This window comes from Ambystoma mexicanum, chromosome 9 (genome assembly GCF_040938575.1).
Source record: "Ambystoma mexicanum isolate Mex_15411 chromosome 9, UKY_AmexF1_1, whole genome shotgun sequence".
Taxonomy (NCBI): domain Eukaryota; kingdom Metazoa; phylum Chordata; class Amphibia; order Caudata; family Ambystomatidae; genus Ambystoma; species Ambystoma mexicanum.
In genome coordinates, this window is record NC_090931.1 from 286,309,315 (window position 1) to 286,326,270 (window position 16,956).

General features: G+C 44.4%; 1 protein-coding gene across 8 annotated transcripts in view; it reads right to left on the minus strand.

Annotated features, from left to right (window-relative positions):
- The window catches only part of VEZF1 (vascular endothelial zinc finger 1), a 305,904-nt gene that overhangs the window by 174,521 nt on the left and 114,427 nt on the right, over positions 1–16,956 (minus strand). For 4 of the 8 annotated variants that reach the window (XM_069614656.1, XM_069614655.1, XM_069614657.1 and 1 more), the window contains one exon: positions 5,137–5,323. In XM_069614656.1, the coding sequence (XP_069470757.1) occupies positions 5,137–5,323 (187 nt within the window). The remainder of the gene's footprint in view (positions 1–5,136; positions 5,324–16,956) is intronic. The other 4 variants (XM_069614654.1, XM_069614659.1, XM_069614653.1 and 1 more) reach the window with 2 other exon arrangements.

The following is a 16,956-nucleotide window of genomic DNA, read 5'->3' on the forward strand; positions in this document are numbered from 1 at the left end:
ATTAAATTGCAATAATCAATCCTCTGAAATGCATATATGTACTGGACTACGATTGTTGTGTTGTCTAACAACCTCAAATGTTCATAGTACATTACAGTTTTGTGGATAAAATCTGCTACTATACCTTTACGATCAAATTCGAAATATAAAAATTCCACTGAAACATTATGTGGCATCCTAAATATTTTAAGTAGGATCATTGCTTCAACTTTTTTAGTTCAGGTAAATTGAGCCCATATCTCAATACCATAATGTAGTATGTGGATATTTTTGCCGTCTATAGCATCAAAATAGTTTGCGCTGAGAAACCTGCATTTTTTCCAATAAAGACACTTAGAAGCTTGCTTTTGTTTCTACCCAGTGATTTTGCCAATTTAGTTTATCAACATGGACTACTATATACCTTCACCTGTTCCAGGTGTTTTCCCTCAAAAGTCAAATATATCTGGGATTGATTGTTTACCAGAGAAGACCATGAGCTTGCTTTTCTCTATGTTAACAATCAAACCATTTGCCTTTGCATATTCGCCTAAAGCATTTAACATAGGTTGCAGACCCTTGGGCGTGTGGCCTTACAAAAGCAAGTAATCTGGATAAGCGAGCCAACTCCGCCTCAGACCCCACTTTGACCGGGCACGTATACAAACTCAAACTGCTTGCCCAAGACCGCTAGATACAAATTGAATTGCATTGCCGCTAAATGCACTCTTGTTTCAATCCACGATAGGTGGGCATTGATTTCGATAGCTTCCCCCACCCATCAAGACGGACACGTACTGATGAGTCTGTATACACTAACATTATCATTCTTAATAAGCCCAAAGGGATATTCCATGCTAGTAGTTGGTTCCAAAGACAATTCAGAATTACAGCATCTAAGGCTGCACTAAAATCTATATAGTCACAGTATACATTTGCCTCTTGTCTCTTCCACGCATATTCTATTGTGGACGTGAATATCAAAAGGTTATGTAAAGTAGTGGATATAGAGGATACTGGCCTAAACCCTGTCTGGTTTGGAGGTTGTGGGCGTAGAGATTATTATTCGTGGCAATCCAAGTATTTAATTCTTTTAAGACCCTATTGTACATTTTTGCAGGGATATCTAGCATCGCCAGCATACAATAATTTGATGGTACATTCCATTCTCCCTTCTTATATATCTGCAAAATATTACACATACACCAGGTGTCATTGTTTAAACGCTCAATAATAGCAATGTCTTGTATTGCTGCCGTACATTGCCAATTAATGGAAGGAGGGGTGTCACTACTACATCGTTTTGTTCCCTTGAGCCTACTGTCAATTCAATATGCTTAGCCCATAGTGGTTCAGAGACACAGTTTATCATCAAGCCTCTTATTAGTGGCACGTATGACCTTCCATATCACTGTATTATTGTGCAGTCTAATTTTGTGCTCTTTTAGCAGTTTTTAATCAGATTCTTGAATGGTTTTCATGTAGGCATTAGTCTCACAGGAATCTTTACTACCCAAGGAGGGGTAAATCACAGCAGCCATCTTGAGACGCAGCTGGTTTTTCGCCTCAGAAATTCACCTATCATAGTAATGTCTTTTGCTGATGACCAAATTAGACGGCTCCAGGGTGCTTTTATATGATCGTCTAGTACAAATTGTTCCTCTTATTTAAGCCATCAACAATGTTGGGGACCTCAGTGTAAAATGAATGTGGGACATGGCTTATAATGGCAGGATTTGCTATAGTCAGATTTGTACTATTCCATAGAATCCGATTATGGCCCTCATTTAAATAGAGGTTACCATTTTGATCATATATAGTCAGTTATCTTGAGACATTTAACGGTTTAAGGAGAACACAAAGGGGAAAATGGTCACTTTATCTCGTAGAAGGGCCATATCCGCAATCAGAGTTAAGCCCTGGGAGTTGGCGAACACAGTCTCTGCGTGATGTACTTCTTCCATTTACACAAGTGTATGCCACATGTGCATCACCAAGATAAAAACCATTTATCTGGGTATATCCATATTCATCTAAAATCTTAGCCCAGGGTCTACCCTGCCGGTAAATCGAAGAGCATTTAACTGAGGCCGAGGTCACATGTGTGCTTAATTCCGTTCTATTTGAGAATTAAAATCACCCATAAGCCAAACCAGCAAATGGTGTGAATAAAGTTTCAAAATCTTTGTCATTGTCTTCACATTTGCCACTGTCCACATTGTTTGGGGGATCAGAGGATCACCAATATGACACCCAACCGCAAATATGGAAGTGTAACTGCCTGTACCATATTGGTAGACACTTTTAGAACTACAATCTTCCGAGGCTGCCTTACAGAAATTAAGCGACCTGCTTTGGAACGCCCTTTCAGACCTTTTGGTGCAAACTGCTTGACCGTATTACGGCAATCGAATTGGAGTGTATCTAAATATGTCAATCCAAGCCACTAGTCCATCCTCACTGAATAGGTGGACAAACCCACGTGTGTTCCAGGAGCACGCTATATCGATGCCATTGAGATAGTAATGCAAAATGTTGTTTAAAGACAGTCGGTAACCATTGCCAGTAACCGCCTCCTAAGTTATTAACACTGTCCTTATAAGGGCCCATTCGAATGCTTGGACCTCGCTTAGCATCGCCCCCTATGGCGGCATCACCTCTCTTTTCAAGAGCTGTGCCACCCTTGTTCAGGTCTACTTGGAAACAATTGTCAGTGCAGAAGCACAAGGCAAGTTGATTGCAATTGGGGTGGTCGAACAAAACTTGACAGCAGAGATCAACACAATTTTGCAGGTGTAGCCCATCCGATAAAGTTAGTCCTCATAGCTCAATATATAATCAAGTGTGGCCTCCGAATTAAACCAACAGTTTCATATTTAGGTGTGTGTTCATCCTGGTCGACAATCTTGATATCTTCAGATATCGCATCACTCTCAATGCTACCAATGTATGCAAAATAAAAAGCACTGCTTCTCTATTTAGAGGTGGGAGGTTATCTATGGCAGACACAGGCTGAAGCTGTACCGCCTTACATAGACCATCATTTGTTGACAGCTAAAACCTGGGTTGGTATTAATGGATAAACCATTTTAGCTGCCCATATATCCGAGAGCTTGGTTTGTGTCTGCGGTCAAGAAAGCAGTGTACATTTGCATCCCACTGCAGGACAGCCCACTGTACAAGCTTCAGACACACCTGATTCAACAGGCCTGGCGTTAGTCATAGCTTTCTCATTGGTACACTCACCCAGGGGAAGAGAACCATCCGGCCTAATAAGGGGACCGACTGGACCAGCAGTGTTTGGCACAGCTACAGTATCACTCAACAGATCATGTGTAATCTCACTACTTGGTCTAGCTTCATCACCGACACATGCATTCTTACGTAATCTCAAATGCTTTGTGTACATAAAGGCCTGGGAAGTCGGTTTAATTTTTTCACTTTATAATGGCACTTTTGTTCACTGTACCACCACTTACCCCAGTCTCTGCGCCAAGGATGTATTTAGGGTTAACAGATTTTCCTGTTCTATAATCTGATAGACCCCATTTTCCATAGAGTCAGTACACAAACCTTGGTCTTTAACCGTTTCACGGCTCCGGTTTATGCTCTTATGTAGTAGTACTGATTGAACGTCCAATTTGTTTTCAAGACACTCACATTTAGCAACTAGGGTTGACAGATCATCAACAGCCCAAAACATGTCATTGGACGTCATTCCGTTTGAACTTATTTACAATGTTATAAGCGATATCAGATGGGCAATCAGTTCTCACATTCATTGCCACACTCCCACCCAAATCGCTCTTCACACTCTCGCGCAGCCGTTTTCCCCCATCAAGGCAATCAAGATGACCTTGCGGCTCATCCATACGTAGTTCAAAAAAGGTATGTGCATCATTATCTTATTGGCAAGGTGTAGAAGAGGTTTCTCTAATATCGCCCATGTACTCTACATCGAGAAGTATCAATGGACAGATCTAACTTATTTCTAGATTGGATAGAAATCTCATTGTCATCATTTGCACAACCGTGGATTATGGCCGACTAGTGCCTTATCCTTCACAAGGATATTAGTGAGGGGGGTGGGAGGCGATACCTTCTAAACCCAGAAACTGAAAGAAAAATGAAACCAGTGGAATGTAAAGGGGAGAAGCTTAACCGTATCAAAAAAATATATAGACTTTGTGCTACACTGCACCATTTGAAAAGTGCAGTGGTTATCTTGGGGCACCACCAGTGGCTCATTTATTCCTTCTGTAAACCCAGTGATCCTGACATTGGCTTGTGAAGTGCTTTTTCCACTGTAAAACAGATATGCTTTGTAAATTAGACACATCAATGTTATCAAGAGAAAGGTTTGGGAGGCATGGACTGTTCTTTGCGCAATACTGATCAAATAGTTTTAACCTTCAACCACCTTATAACCGGACTTATGAAATGACCTCAACTGAATCTGCAGAGAGAACAGGCCATTACATAGATTCTCAACAGCCTTTACCTTCTCTCTTAACTTACGTTTGGTTCAACAAACTATCACTAACCAGAAAATACATCCTGCCATCAGATTCTGCATTGTTTCTTGGACAAAATAGACTGCCAACGACAAACTATCCAAGTAAAACAAGCTTTACATGCATTTTCTTAAATTCTCCCCATCCAATAGAACAATTTTAAGTATAGAAAATGTACAATGTTGTCAAAGCACTACAGCTAGCAATCCAAGCCTTCCAAAAAAACAAACTAAAGTTGAGCAATTAAGACTTTGAGGCAGACCTCGCTAGCTGAAGACATGCAACAGACGAGGTGCTCCACTTGCAACCTTTTCAAAGTAATACAAAAAAACAATTGTCACAAAAGAATGAAAATCTCAAAATTGCAGTCTACCGCTCCAGTCAACTTAAGGTTTTCAGAGGTTACTTTCTAATCTCTAAATTCCTTACCATTAGAAAAGTATTCACCAAGGGAACTATATAAATAAAATAGTGATCCATTTCAAAGCATAATTTTAATACCTCTTAAATGAAGCAGACAGAAGAGGGGTTTGGGTAAAAACAGAGCAATGAAATCCCTCCACTCAGATTCCAAATACACCAATCATTAGTATTTTCCATTCAATAGGTTTTAAGAAAACATTTCAAATGAAAGTTTCATTACCTTGAAACTTTTTACCTTGCTTACAGGTATTGCAGTTGATACTTTGACTCTGTCCGTGTGTCTTTAGGTGGCTCGTGATATATGCTGCACTCAGAAGTTTTCCACAGATGTTGCACGATACCTTGCCTTCATGGCGCACCATGTGTGTCCGCAGTCTGTCTTTGGTCGCAAAAGCTGCAGTGCACGTCTACAGGAATTGATACAAGGTCATCACTTGTCCGAAAAGGCACAATACTTAAACTGCTTTAAAAAAGAAAATCGCCACACAAAAACAGACTGTTGGGTACCATTGTAAAATACTTACCCAATCAAACAATTTTGTTAATAGGACTAAACAACAAGAGCATACTATGTAGTTTATTGAAAATAGTCGTACAATGTTAGGTTAGCCAATTGCAACAATACTGTTAAAAAGGAATCAAGCTGCTGATGTGCATAAGTAGGGATCAAAATAAAGATTTTATAATTAGGAGTTAAAAGATGCTTCTGCGTATGGCTATCAGATGGCTACTTCTGAACAACAAGGGGCTGGCTAGAAGTGTGGATGTGCATAACGCGTTACATTTGCTGTATACACCCTCCCTATATGAATGAGATTGAAAGAATGCCACTATTTTCACCTCCATCAGGTAAATATCTACTCATTCCTACATTTGGAGTCCTGGTGTACTCCGCACCAGAATGTAAAAGAAGAATCATGTTCTTAAAAGCATGCATAGTACAAATCCAAGCTAAGGTACAGCCATCTGCTCCTCAGTACTAAACATAGGATCAATACCAGATGGAGGTATTGTAAATGCTAAAAAGCACACATGGTGATTGTTATTTATATGGAATGATTATCACAGATTAAATGACTTCACAAGAAGCACATTCATCCTAAACGAAATGGACAACCGTGTTCCAATGCCTCACGCATATAGTTGCATCGCACTAGTTGTCCTAGTTGCAAAGTATTTCCTGGTTTTAGTTGGTCTTAAGGCGTATCTAAGGTACAGGCAGGAGACAGATGGCTCACATTTATTTACATCCCTATAAGTCATTAGAAAAGTGGTACGGAACATACAAAGCAAAAACAGCTACTACAAAAATAGAAACACAAGCTCATGAGACATGGCATCCACAATTGAGGAGGGCCGACTGGTGACTAAACAATATTCAAATGAACTCTTGAGAAAGCACTTCATTTTACCATACACTTTTATAACACAACTACCAGCTATTTGTTTATTTGGAAAGTGAAGGTTGCTCACGAAGAAAGAAGCAGTATAAACAAGATGCGTCTAATTTTCTGCAAATGTTTATAGGCACTGTGAGAAACCGGAGGGTATCCTCACATCTAATCTCGTTGTATCCTCTGCTGGCCAGAGAAAGTACATCATTTTTGGATCCTGACCGTGGGGGTGGAGATGCGAGGGAGGATCACCTGGGTAGAGGGTCATTGGGGACTGTGGAAGAGGATATCCGCAGGCAAGACATAGTATTTCCCCTCCCCCTTTTCTAGTGAACCAAATGTACCCTCCCCCTGACTTTATAGCATGTTGTGAATATATCCCCTCATTTCTCCCAATTTAAACCATGATAGTACTAAGACGAGGAAGAAGCCCGAAAAGTATTGTGAGGGTCAGGCAAGTCCCAATAATTATGGTCAGGGATGTGAAACTGTTTTCACACCTGCAACCTGTCAAATGGTTGCAGGTGTACAAACGGAGCCAGAGACAGCAGAGTGAGCAGCTGGGCCAGAGAGGGTGGCCATCCAAGGCAGAGCAGGCAACATATGGGTCTGTGAAAAAGACGTAAAGAGAAGGAAACGCAGGAAGACCAACACCACAGCGGGTCATTAGAGCGTCTGGAGCTGAGCGAAGCCCATTGCCGTGGGTTCCCTATTGGGAGTGGGGAACACAGACGCCACCGACCACTGCAGAAGAGACCGGACAGAGAGCACTGCTCGCTGGAGCCCCTCAGGATTAAAGGAGGAGCAAGAGAGAACCGGCTAACGAGACCAGTGCGCCCAGAGGAGCAGCCACACAACGCTCACTGACAGGGAAGCTTCACTCAGTCCAGGGCGCCCAAGGGCATGGTGTGGGTGACGGACAAACAAACTGGAATGCAAGCTAAATGGGTCTGGAGACCGGAAAAGTAAACACTTGAATGCCAAACCGCCCAAGCCTCAAGGTACACATGCACGCACACCTCTTCAGCAAACTTCAGTTGCAGGCATGGCTACCCACACGCATGCATTGACCTACGACAAAAATTCAGGTCTAGCTGGGCAACACTCCTCCTGGCTTAAACACAGTGCACACCACATTCCGTCAGAATGCAAAGACTACCTATGACAACATTCGCTCTAACCGAACACTTAAATCTTTGTCACTCAGCACCCATCCATGTGCCAGACTTTATGGGTAGCTTTACGGAACCCTGTCAGCCCACCCAACTCCTTACCTTGGCCAAATGCACACACGCATTCTACCTTCAAACTACTTCCCACACCTTGGAAGGTCCCCCGAGGGTGTTCCCACCACAAGCACGTTGAGGCCATATTAATGGGATAAAGGAGCTATACAAATGACTACATGTTCTATTTAAAGCAAGCAATAAACATTACAGATTGACACCTCAAACATATAATTGGGTTTCCCTACAATAACTGCTACTTCAGCACAAGTCAAACGCAAGCAGAACATTCGAAAACTTGGGTAGACTATTTAAATGTAGCAATCGCACATGACCATCCACAGTTTTGGGTTTTACTAATCCTTTTTGCAATCGTTTTTTGCCTAGTTTGTGGTATTCTGTGGGGGGGGTTTATCTTGTGTTTTTTGTGGACTCGCGCCCCTTTTCCTAGATGGTCTGCATCTAGAGTATGCAGTCTCTATGGTGTAGTCCTTTGTTTATGACTTTCGTACGGTCCCACCCTTCCCCTTGCAACTGGCTGGAAAAGTCAGGCGTGTCTCTGCTTCTGTTCCTGGCAGCCATTTCCACTTGCCTTCCTGACTAATCTACACCATCACCTCAAATAACTAAAACCTCAAGCACTGGCTGGAACGGACATGGAGAACCACACCTACAGCCCGGAACAAAACAGCCCTAGCAAGACTAAACAGAGCATACAGACTGGAAATCAGAAAAAGCAAGAAGGCATTCTATGGGAACCGAATCAAACTTGCAGAACCAGAGCAAGGAACTGCATAGAATCATTTCCGAATGCAAAGCCTCAGCCTGCGCCAAACCCTCCCCCCCCTCCCCACCCCTATGCAATGCCTTATCCAAACACTTACACAATATTGTCATTGATAGACACTCCGCCATCATCTCCACATTGGAACACATGCCCTCTCCGGACCCACAGCCCAACCTCCGTCGAACCCTCCCCCTTCAATACAAACATTCACCTCTTTCACGCCAATCACACACCAGGAGTTCCTCTCGCTCCGAGAACAAAGCCACCCATCAGGCTCCGCGCCAGCCCATCCTCCTCAAAAACATCCTAGCCTCAACCAGTGCAGGCAGTATGGAACAATGAATCCTCAACCACTCCCTAACATCAGGAACTTTCCCGGAAGCCCTAAAAACCTCCTACATCAAACAAACCTACACTCAACCCACTCCAGGCCCATAACTACCGACCTATCTCAAACACCTGCTTCATAGCCAAACTCATGGACCGCACAGCATACAAGCAGCTTGGCCTTTTCACTGAAGTCAACAACCTTTTGAACCCTCTGCAATCTGGCTTCAGACCACTCTGAGGAACAGAATCCTCCCTATTGTCCGTATGGAATGACCAAAAAGGAACAGCTGATGCAGAAGGCTGTGCTGATCCTTCTGGACCTCTCTGCCACCTTCGATACCATCTATCACACCATCCTCCTAGATAGGCTACACTCATTAGGAATCAAAGACACAGGCCTGTTTTGGATCTCTTCATCTCTAATCGTTCACAAATCATGCACCCCACCCGTTCACTTCCAGCTCACGACCAGTAACAAAAGGGGTCCCACAAGGAGGATCCCTTTCTCGCCTGCTCTTCAACATGTATCTAAACCCTCTGCCTGCACTTATCCACTCCCACAATCTGATCTGCTACGACTACACAGATGACACTCCGATCATCCTCAAAATCCCAAAGTTGCTAGGCCCCAAACGTCCAGATCTTTCATCATGCCTCTCGGACATGGACTACTGGATGATGACCAACCACCTCATCCTCAATCCTGGGGAAACAAATACTGGTCTGTGGAAACCATCACACCGCCCCCAACCTATTCCCTGGCCGCAATCCCTAGGCCCTGCATCGGCAACCTCCACTTGGGGCAAAAACCTCAGATGCACACTGGACACAGATTTATCCCTCTCCCAACATGTGAACTCAGTTTCCAGAACCTGTTTCTTTCACCTATGCATCGTAAGGCGCATTTTCCCTTACCACACCGATCTCACTGTTTTTCCATCATCCTCTCCTGCTTCGACTGCTCAAACTGCTGATACCTAGGCGGACCAGCGTTTCAGCTAAGGAATATGCAAATAATCCAAAATGCTGCAGCACGCCTGCTTATTAACCTACCTCCCAGAGAACACATCAGCCCTACACAGAGAGTCCTTCATTGGCTCCCTATTGGCCAAAGCACTACCTTTAAAGCATGGGTGCACAACATACGGCCCGTGGGCCAGTTGCGGCCCGCCATGCTGTTTTCTCCGGCCCGCGAAGCAGAAAGACTTTCCTAATGGAGGGCAGCATCGGCCACCCTCCATTAGGAAAGTCTTTGTTGTCTTCCGGGCCGGACAAAACACTGGCCCTCATTGGCTCAGTACACACACACCACGTTGCTCCTACGAGCCACGTAGTGCGTGGGTGCTGCACCAATGGAGTGCTAGCACTACAGCTGGCGCGGCCAGTAAGGTTGGATGCCGGAAGGCATTGCAGCCTTGCTTGCCACGCCAGCCATAGTACGATTCCACTTACCTCGCCAGCGTTCCAGCTTACCTGCCTTCCAGCACGTCTCCGGTAAGTGGTCTGTGTGTTCGTGTTTGTGTGTCGGGTCTGTTCTGCTGTATGTTTGTGTATGTTGAGATGCGGGGGTGGGGGGCGTGTCGGATGTGTATGAATGTTTGTTTTTGAATGTGCGTGTTGTGTGTGCTGAGTTGGGGGGTGGGGGGGGTTCGGGTCTGTATGGGTGCATGGTGTATGCTTGAGAGTGTGTGTGCTGAGTTGCGGGGGTGGGGTGCATGAATGTTTGTTTTTGTATGTTTGTGTTGTGTATGTTGAGATGCATGTATGGGTGCATGCTTCAGAGTTTGTGTGCTGATTTGGGGGGGTTCAGGTCTGTATGGGTGCATGCTTGAGTGTGTTTGGGGCATAGTGTTTGGTTGGGGGTAAGGGGGCCATGGGGCATAGTGTTTGGTTGGGGGTGAGGGGGGCATAGTGCATAGTGTTTGGTTGGGGGTGGGAGCCATGGGGCATAGTGTTGCACTCCAAGAGTGAATTCAATAATAAAGCTGAGATGTACATCCTTTGCTTTTTTGAGGAAACCTGACTCAACGAAGGCCATACTCCTCTTGGGCAACCCAAACAGCAAACTATAGCAGTCCAAAATAACGGAATGTCCAATCAAGGGTCAATAAAATACATATAATTTAATTAAACAGACAATATACAATACATCGAAATAAACAAATTGAAATAAATGATAACAATGGAAAATGTGTAGTACAAAATGCAAGTTTGAAATGCAGTAAAAAACGTTACCCCTCAAAAACATTTTTTCCATGTGTTTAATACAAATTGGGGGTTGAAAAAGCCTCCCGACATGTCCGGCCTACCGCCCCGCCCACTTTAGCTCTCATGTAAGGTACTTTCGGCCTCTGTCAAAATCAGTTGTGCACCCTTGCTTTAAAGCCATGTGCATCACCCACATGGCTGGAGTTCCTTCAAGACAAAGTCACCCACTACCTCATTGACGATCAGATCTGGCACAGCATCTCTCCTAGTAGTCCCACAGTAAAACTCATCCAGACTCTGGAACTCCCTAGCCCTGCACATTGTCAATATTGCGAATCACCTGGCATTCAGAAAGGCCTTCCAAACCTGGCTTTCCCCTCGCTCCTCCTCTCTACACTCTCGAGAGGTGCACCTAAACGCTGAACCAAACACTCCTATCTGCCAAAACCCCACGGATGCCGGCACCGGCACACCGTTTCAAACTATCACCCCCGCCTTCAACCCCGGCCCACCATCCCTCTGGGCCCTCTCACACTGCGGAGACCACGAATAGCGACACCAGCCAATCGCACTGAACCAAGAAAGCAGTCAAACTACAGCCAAGGCAACGGTACGTATACCTTACACCACGTCTAGGCACGGTGGAAATTATATTTCATATTTGTACAGCGCCTTTAGGCAAACGATTGTGTACATTTGACTGGTTACACAAAATACACTTCCTACAAATTCACATTTATCAAACAAGAGGTGACACCGTTTGTCAAAGTTTTGTATCACATTTGATAAAGTTGCTAAGCATTTACATTAAATGGCACCGTTTAAGAGGCACAAATGTAAACCTCAGTTAAGTGACTCAACCCGAACTTCCAGAGATCCTTTCCTGGAGGGGTAATTTTTCAGAAATGTACGTTGTTTGATTTCTCTGCGTTCAGGGATCCACCAGTCTCACACAACCACACTGGTAAGCATTTAGATGTGACATTAGGAGAGGTCAATCAATAGAGACCATACGTCACATACCTACAGTGATGGCATTTCAAAATCTCTGCACATATGCTAATGTTAAATGGTTATTTGTACCGTGCACTTTCACCACCAGAGTGGTCCCCTGGCGCTCTGGTGGATATGAAACAAAAGGGGGGTAGGTTAGGCGTGTTACTAGGCCAAAGTTTGGAGAAGAGCAAGGGAGCTGTGAAGTACTGTCGGCAGCTTCAGTTCGGTTAACACCGTTGAACAAACATATTGGTGTGGTATTCAGTTTGGAGTCAGTCGTGTGCTGTTGGGTGGGGGTCTGTTTGGTTGTTGCGGTGTGAAGTGTGCGGGTTACTGTGGCTTTAAGAGGTGTGGTTGTGTTTGGTTATAGTGTGAGAAGTTTGAGGATTGTGAGGTTTTTAGTCGTTTTTTGGGATTGGTTAGTACCCTGTTAGAAGAAATGCATATTTCTATTGCGTCTCTTTCGCGATTTAGAGAAGGTGGTTTCTTTTCGGTTATTAAGTTTCAGCGCGATAAGGCTGTCTCATCTTTGTCATTATGCTAAGTCAGCTACTTTCTTGTTTCCATCTTTGTATTCGGCAAGCCCTTTTATCCCACTTTGTTTTGCTGTAACCTTGTCTTTTCGGATTGATATACTTGCGAGCTACGCCCGTACCCTACGTCCTTTCTGTGTGGGTAAGGTTGTTGGTAGTGTTGGGCATGTATGCTGTTATTCTGTCCTCATGGGGTTGTCGCTTGTGTTCTAGTCCACCTTGTGTTCTATTCCACCCATCATCGCCTCTTGTTCTTGTTAGAGTTTCCCTTAGTCGGTCCGTGTTGTCTGTGGCATCATATATTCTGGCAGTCTGTTCTTAGTGTTTCCCGTTTGATTGTTTTAGTTGTTTCAATTTGGTTCCGAGGGGTTGAAGAGCCAGGTTTTTAGAAGTTTCCTTTATTTTTAGGTGGTGTTTCTCATTTCTTTCAAGATGTTGTCCCAGGTTTTTGCAGCCAGGTGGGACAAAGAGGAGCCCCCTAGTTTTTTCTTAATGTATGATTTTGGTTCCCGGCGGATTTCATTGCTTGATCCAAAGAGGCTCGTTGGCTTGCAGATTATTTTCTTTTGTAGGCATTCTGCTCCCTGTCCGGTGATTGCCCTCTGTGTTATGCACATTGTTTTGAAAGTGATCCGATGTTTGACTGGGAGTCAACTTAGTATTTTTAGCACTGGATAGCTTGAGGAGTCTAGCTGCTGCATTTCGAATGTGTTGTAATTTCTTCAGGAGGTATTCCAGCATCCCGAGGTAGAGGCTGTTTGCGTAGTCTATTCTTGACATGAGGGTGACAAGTATCAGTGGTTTGCAGGTGAAGGAGAGGAAAGGTAGGATTCTTGTGTGAAGGACGAAGAAGCATTTTTTAATTATTGCTTTAACTTGTAGTTCTAGGGTTAGACGTTGTCCATTAGGACTCCCAGGATTTTTACTACCTTAGATGGTGTGGGTACGGTTCCCATTTCCGGCGGCCAAGGAATGTAGGTGTTCTCTTGTTTTTGGATATAATCATTATTGTCTTTCTTTGGTTGATTTTCAAGTTGTTGGTGTTCATCCAGTCAAAGATTTTTTAGATATTCTACTACGGTTCAGTGATCTGCCTCTGTATCTTCAATTTTGTAGATTGGAGTGTCGTTTGCCTAGTTGTAGCATGTAATGTTGAATTTTTTGAAGATCCTGATTAACAGTCTGGTAGATGTTGAAGTATAGTGGTGATAGTGAGGATCCTTGAGGTACTCCACAGTTAACTCGTGGAGTAGATTTGAAGGGTTCTAGCCATACAGTTTCTGTTCGGTCTGCTAGGAATGATTGAATCCAGAGTAATGACATGTCCGTTGAACCTATATCTTCCAATCTTTTGATTAGGGTGTCATGGATTACTGTGTCGAGCATAATCAGAGCGGAGGTTGTGTTGGAGTCTGTGTTTGTTTTTAGGTCGTCCCAGATAGATGATAGTGCCGATTCTGTTCCTCTTCCCGGGTCTGTAGCAGACTTGTGCTTGGTCTAGCAACTGGTGTTTTTCTGCATGTTATTGGGTTATTTGTATATGTAGGTTTCTAGGAGTTTTGCGGGTAGGGAATGGTTGAAATCTGTCTGTAGTTGGAGGTCTTCCACGTCGCCAAGTGGCTTAATATATGCCGATTTGAAGGATCGTGGTACAGTCCCTGTTGTGAGCGACAGATTTAAAAGGTTCCTGTAATACTCCAATGGCGTTCCTTGTGCAAGGCTTGATTTGTAGAGGTCAAGCAAGGCAGGAATCCATGGGTGATCCTGCTTTCTTGCTGTGTTTCACCATCTTGACGAATGCCTCTGATATTTCTGGGAGGTATTGGGGTTTGTGATGTGGCTCCTCGTCCGGTCCGGTTGGTTGAATGTTAGGGTTGGTTGGTCTGTTTTGTACGATTTGTTGGATGTCATTGATTTTGTTTTTGAAACGGCCTGTCAAGTTTTGCATAGTTTCTATGAGGGTATTGGAGTGTTGTCGCAACCTGGTGGGTTTCTCATTTATGATGTTGAACATTTCTTTTTGTAGGTTAGTGGAACAGGATGAAGTATGCATCAGAGCCAGAAAGAGTGTGAGACACCTACCTACACCGAGCAGCTAATTTATTAAAAAGGGAGTCATTTTATATACACAAGAAACCATACACTTGCGTTCACAAAGCTACTGAGGTGCTGCCCATTGTGCACATTCCCCAGCATGTCCGTTAGAAATGCTAGATTAAGTTAAACCTTTTTTTGTGCTGGGTTCCGCAGGCCTAACCTGACATTTCTGCTGCTTCAATTAGATGCAAAACAAAAATCCAAAGCATAAACCTTTATATATAATGGTAAATTTTGGTTATGGTATAGAAATAGGGATGACAGGTGCTCCCCACCTGCTTTTTGCAGGAAAGGGGTGTGGGGGGGGGGGGGGTGGGGGTGGTTTGAGGTGAAAGAAATCTGTCTAAGTGCCATTTGGCCAAAGAAAGAATAAAAAAGTTATCTTTTTTCGTAGAAACAAAATCACAGGGAAACCTAAAAACGAATGGATCCTCAAATAAGGACCATGTTACTTACCTGTAACTGTTCTCCAAAATTGTATATAAGGGCTCCTGGAGAAAAAACCCTGTTCTGCCCAGGAGGGCTCCATTGAAAACAACAAAGTGAAAGGGTTGCGTGCTCAATCCCCTCACTGCTCATTCGCCATTTTCATCTAGCACTGGAAAGAATGCACCACTTCTCGTTATTTATAAAAGGTACTTCTATTTGTATATGAGCTTAGACAGCTCGTAGAATTGGCTGAAACACCTTGGTGTAGACGAAACTTCCCTTGTAAACCACAGTGTCACATGTTTTACCACTGTTTATGTAACGACAAAGTTTGTAGACTTGTTTTTTTCGATCTGTGTATATGTATATCCAACCCGTCTTTTCATATTTATCGACAGCAGCAACAGGATGATACGTGTATAATTGTATGTGCAAAGATGCGCACATGTTTCACTTTATGTTTTTGTGCAAATAGATTTGCTTTACTTTGTAAACCGATTATGTTTAACCTAAAAACCACCAATAACTGAATATTTTCATATACAAATAGATGTACTTTATAAATAACGAGAAGTGGTACATTCTTTCCAGTGCTAGATGAAAATGGTGAATGAGCAGTGAGGGGGATTGAGCACGCAACTCTTTCCCTTTGTTGGTTTTACTGTTCTACAGCATGGGTCTGACATGGATTCACATGCTCAAGAATATTCCCAGTCAGGCTGGGAATCCGCGGTAAAAGAATAAAAATCTGTTTAATTTCTGAAATGTCTTTCTCCTAACAACCAATCACTGAGCTCTGGGTCATACTGCCCCCAGCCAATGACTGCCCTCTATCCAAGCCCCTCCTCTGGCAGCCACCTTCAGATTTGGTAGCACAAAGTGGCAGTAGGACCAAGAGAAGAACTGCAGAGCGGTAGGCGGGAGGGTTTGCATGTGAATCCATGCCATACCCATGCTGGAGAACAACCATTACAGGCAAGTAACTTGTTCCTTCTCCAGCATGGGGGTGGGCGGCGGGGCGGTCGGGCATGGATTCACATGCTCATGAATAAAGAATACATAGTAGTACACATGCACAGGAGGTGGCAAGGCTCAACATTACCATCTCTTACCACCTCCTCACCCGGCTCACCTTCAAGCGAACAGGTTGCGCAGCACTGCTTGGCCGACTCTGGGCCCCCTCCCTGGAATCGTGTCGACACAGTAGAATTTTGTGAGGGTGTGCGTCGACCTCCACGTCGCAGCCCTGCAGATGTCCAGCAGTGGCACACCAGACAGGAACGCCGTTGTAGCAGCGATTGCTCTGGTAGAGTGGGCTCTCCGACGGCCAGGCAGCAGTCGGTTTGCCAACCGGTGACTGTGGATGAAACAGCCAGAGAGCCACCGGGAAATTGAAGCCTTGGACAGGGCCTTCCCATGGTTCACAGGACCAATTGAGTCCGTAACATTTCAAAGTAGACTATGCTCTAGCCTTGGTGAGAACTTTCTTGCAGTCTGCCGGGAGATTGAAGGCACCGAAGTCTAGTGCTGCAGGAGCCAGGCCTTCAGGTTCAGAGACCCTGGATCCTGGGGAAGAATGGCGCCTCCTTCCCTGGTGAGAAGATCTGCAACCACTGGCAGCTTGACTGGTGGTGCCGCTTACATGCCGAGATGGTCCGGGTACCAGATCTGCCTTGGCCACGCCGGTGCGACGAAGATCATCCGGCACCGACACGGTTTGAGTAGATTGATGACTCGAAGTAACAACGGCAACGGAGGGAACGCATACAGAAAGAGGCCTTCCCAAGGGAATGAAAATGCGTCCCCCATGCTACACCTGCTGGGGAAACCTACTGGCAAACCTCTGACACTTGGTGTTGGTCGCCGTCGCAAACAAGTAAATCTGGGGATTGCGTCATTTGCAGAACAGATTCTCCACTAGGTCCCGCCAAAGCTCCCTGCCCAGTAAGTCGGCGACCGTGTTCTTTACTCCTGCCAAATGAAAAGGAATGCTAAACATCCCCTGGGCGAGGCCCTCAAATCCTGCACCATTTTGGAGTA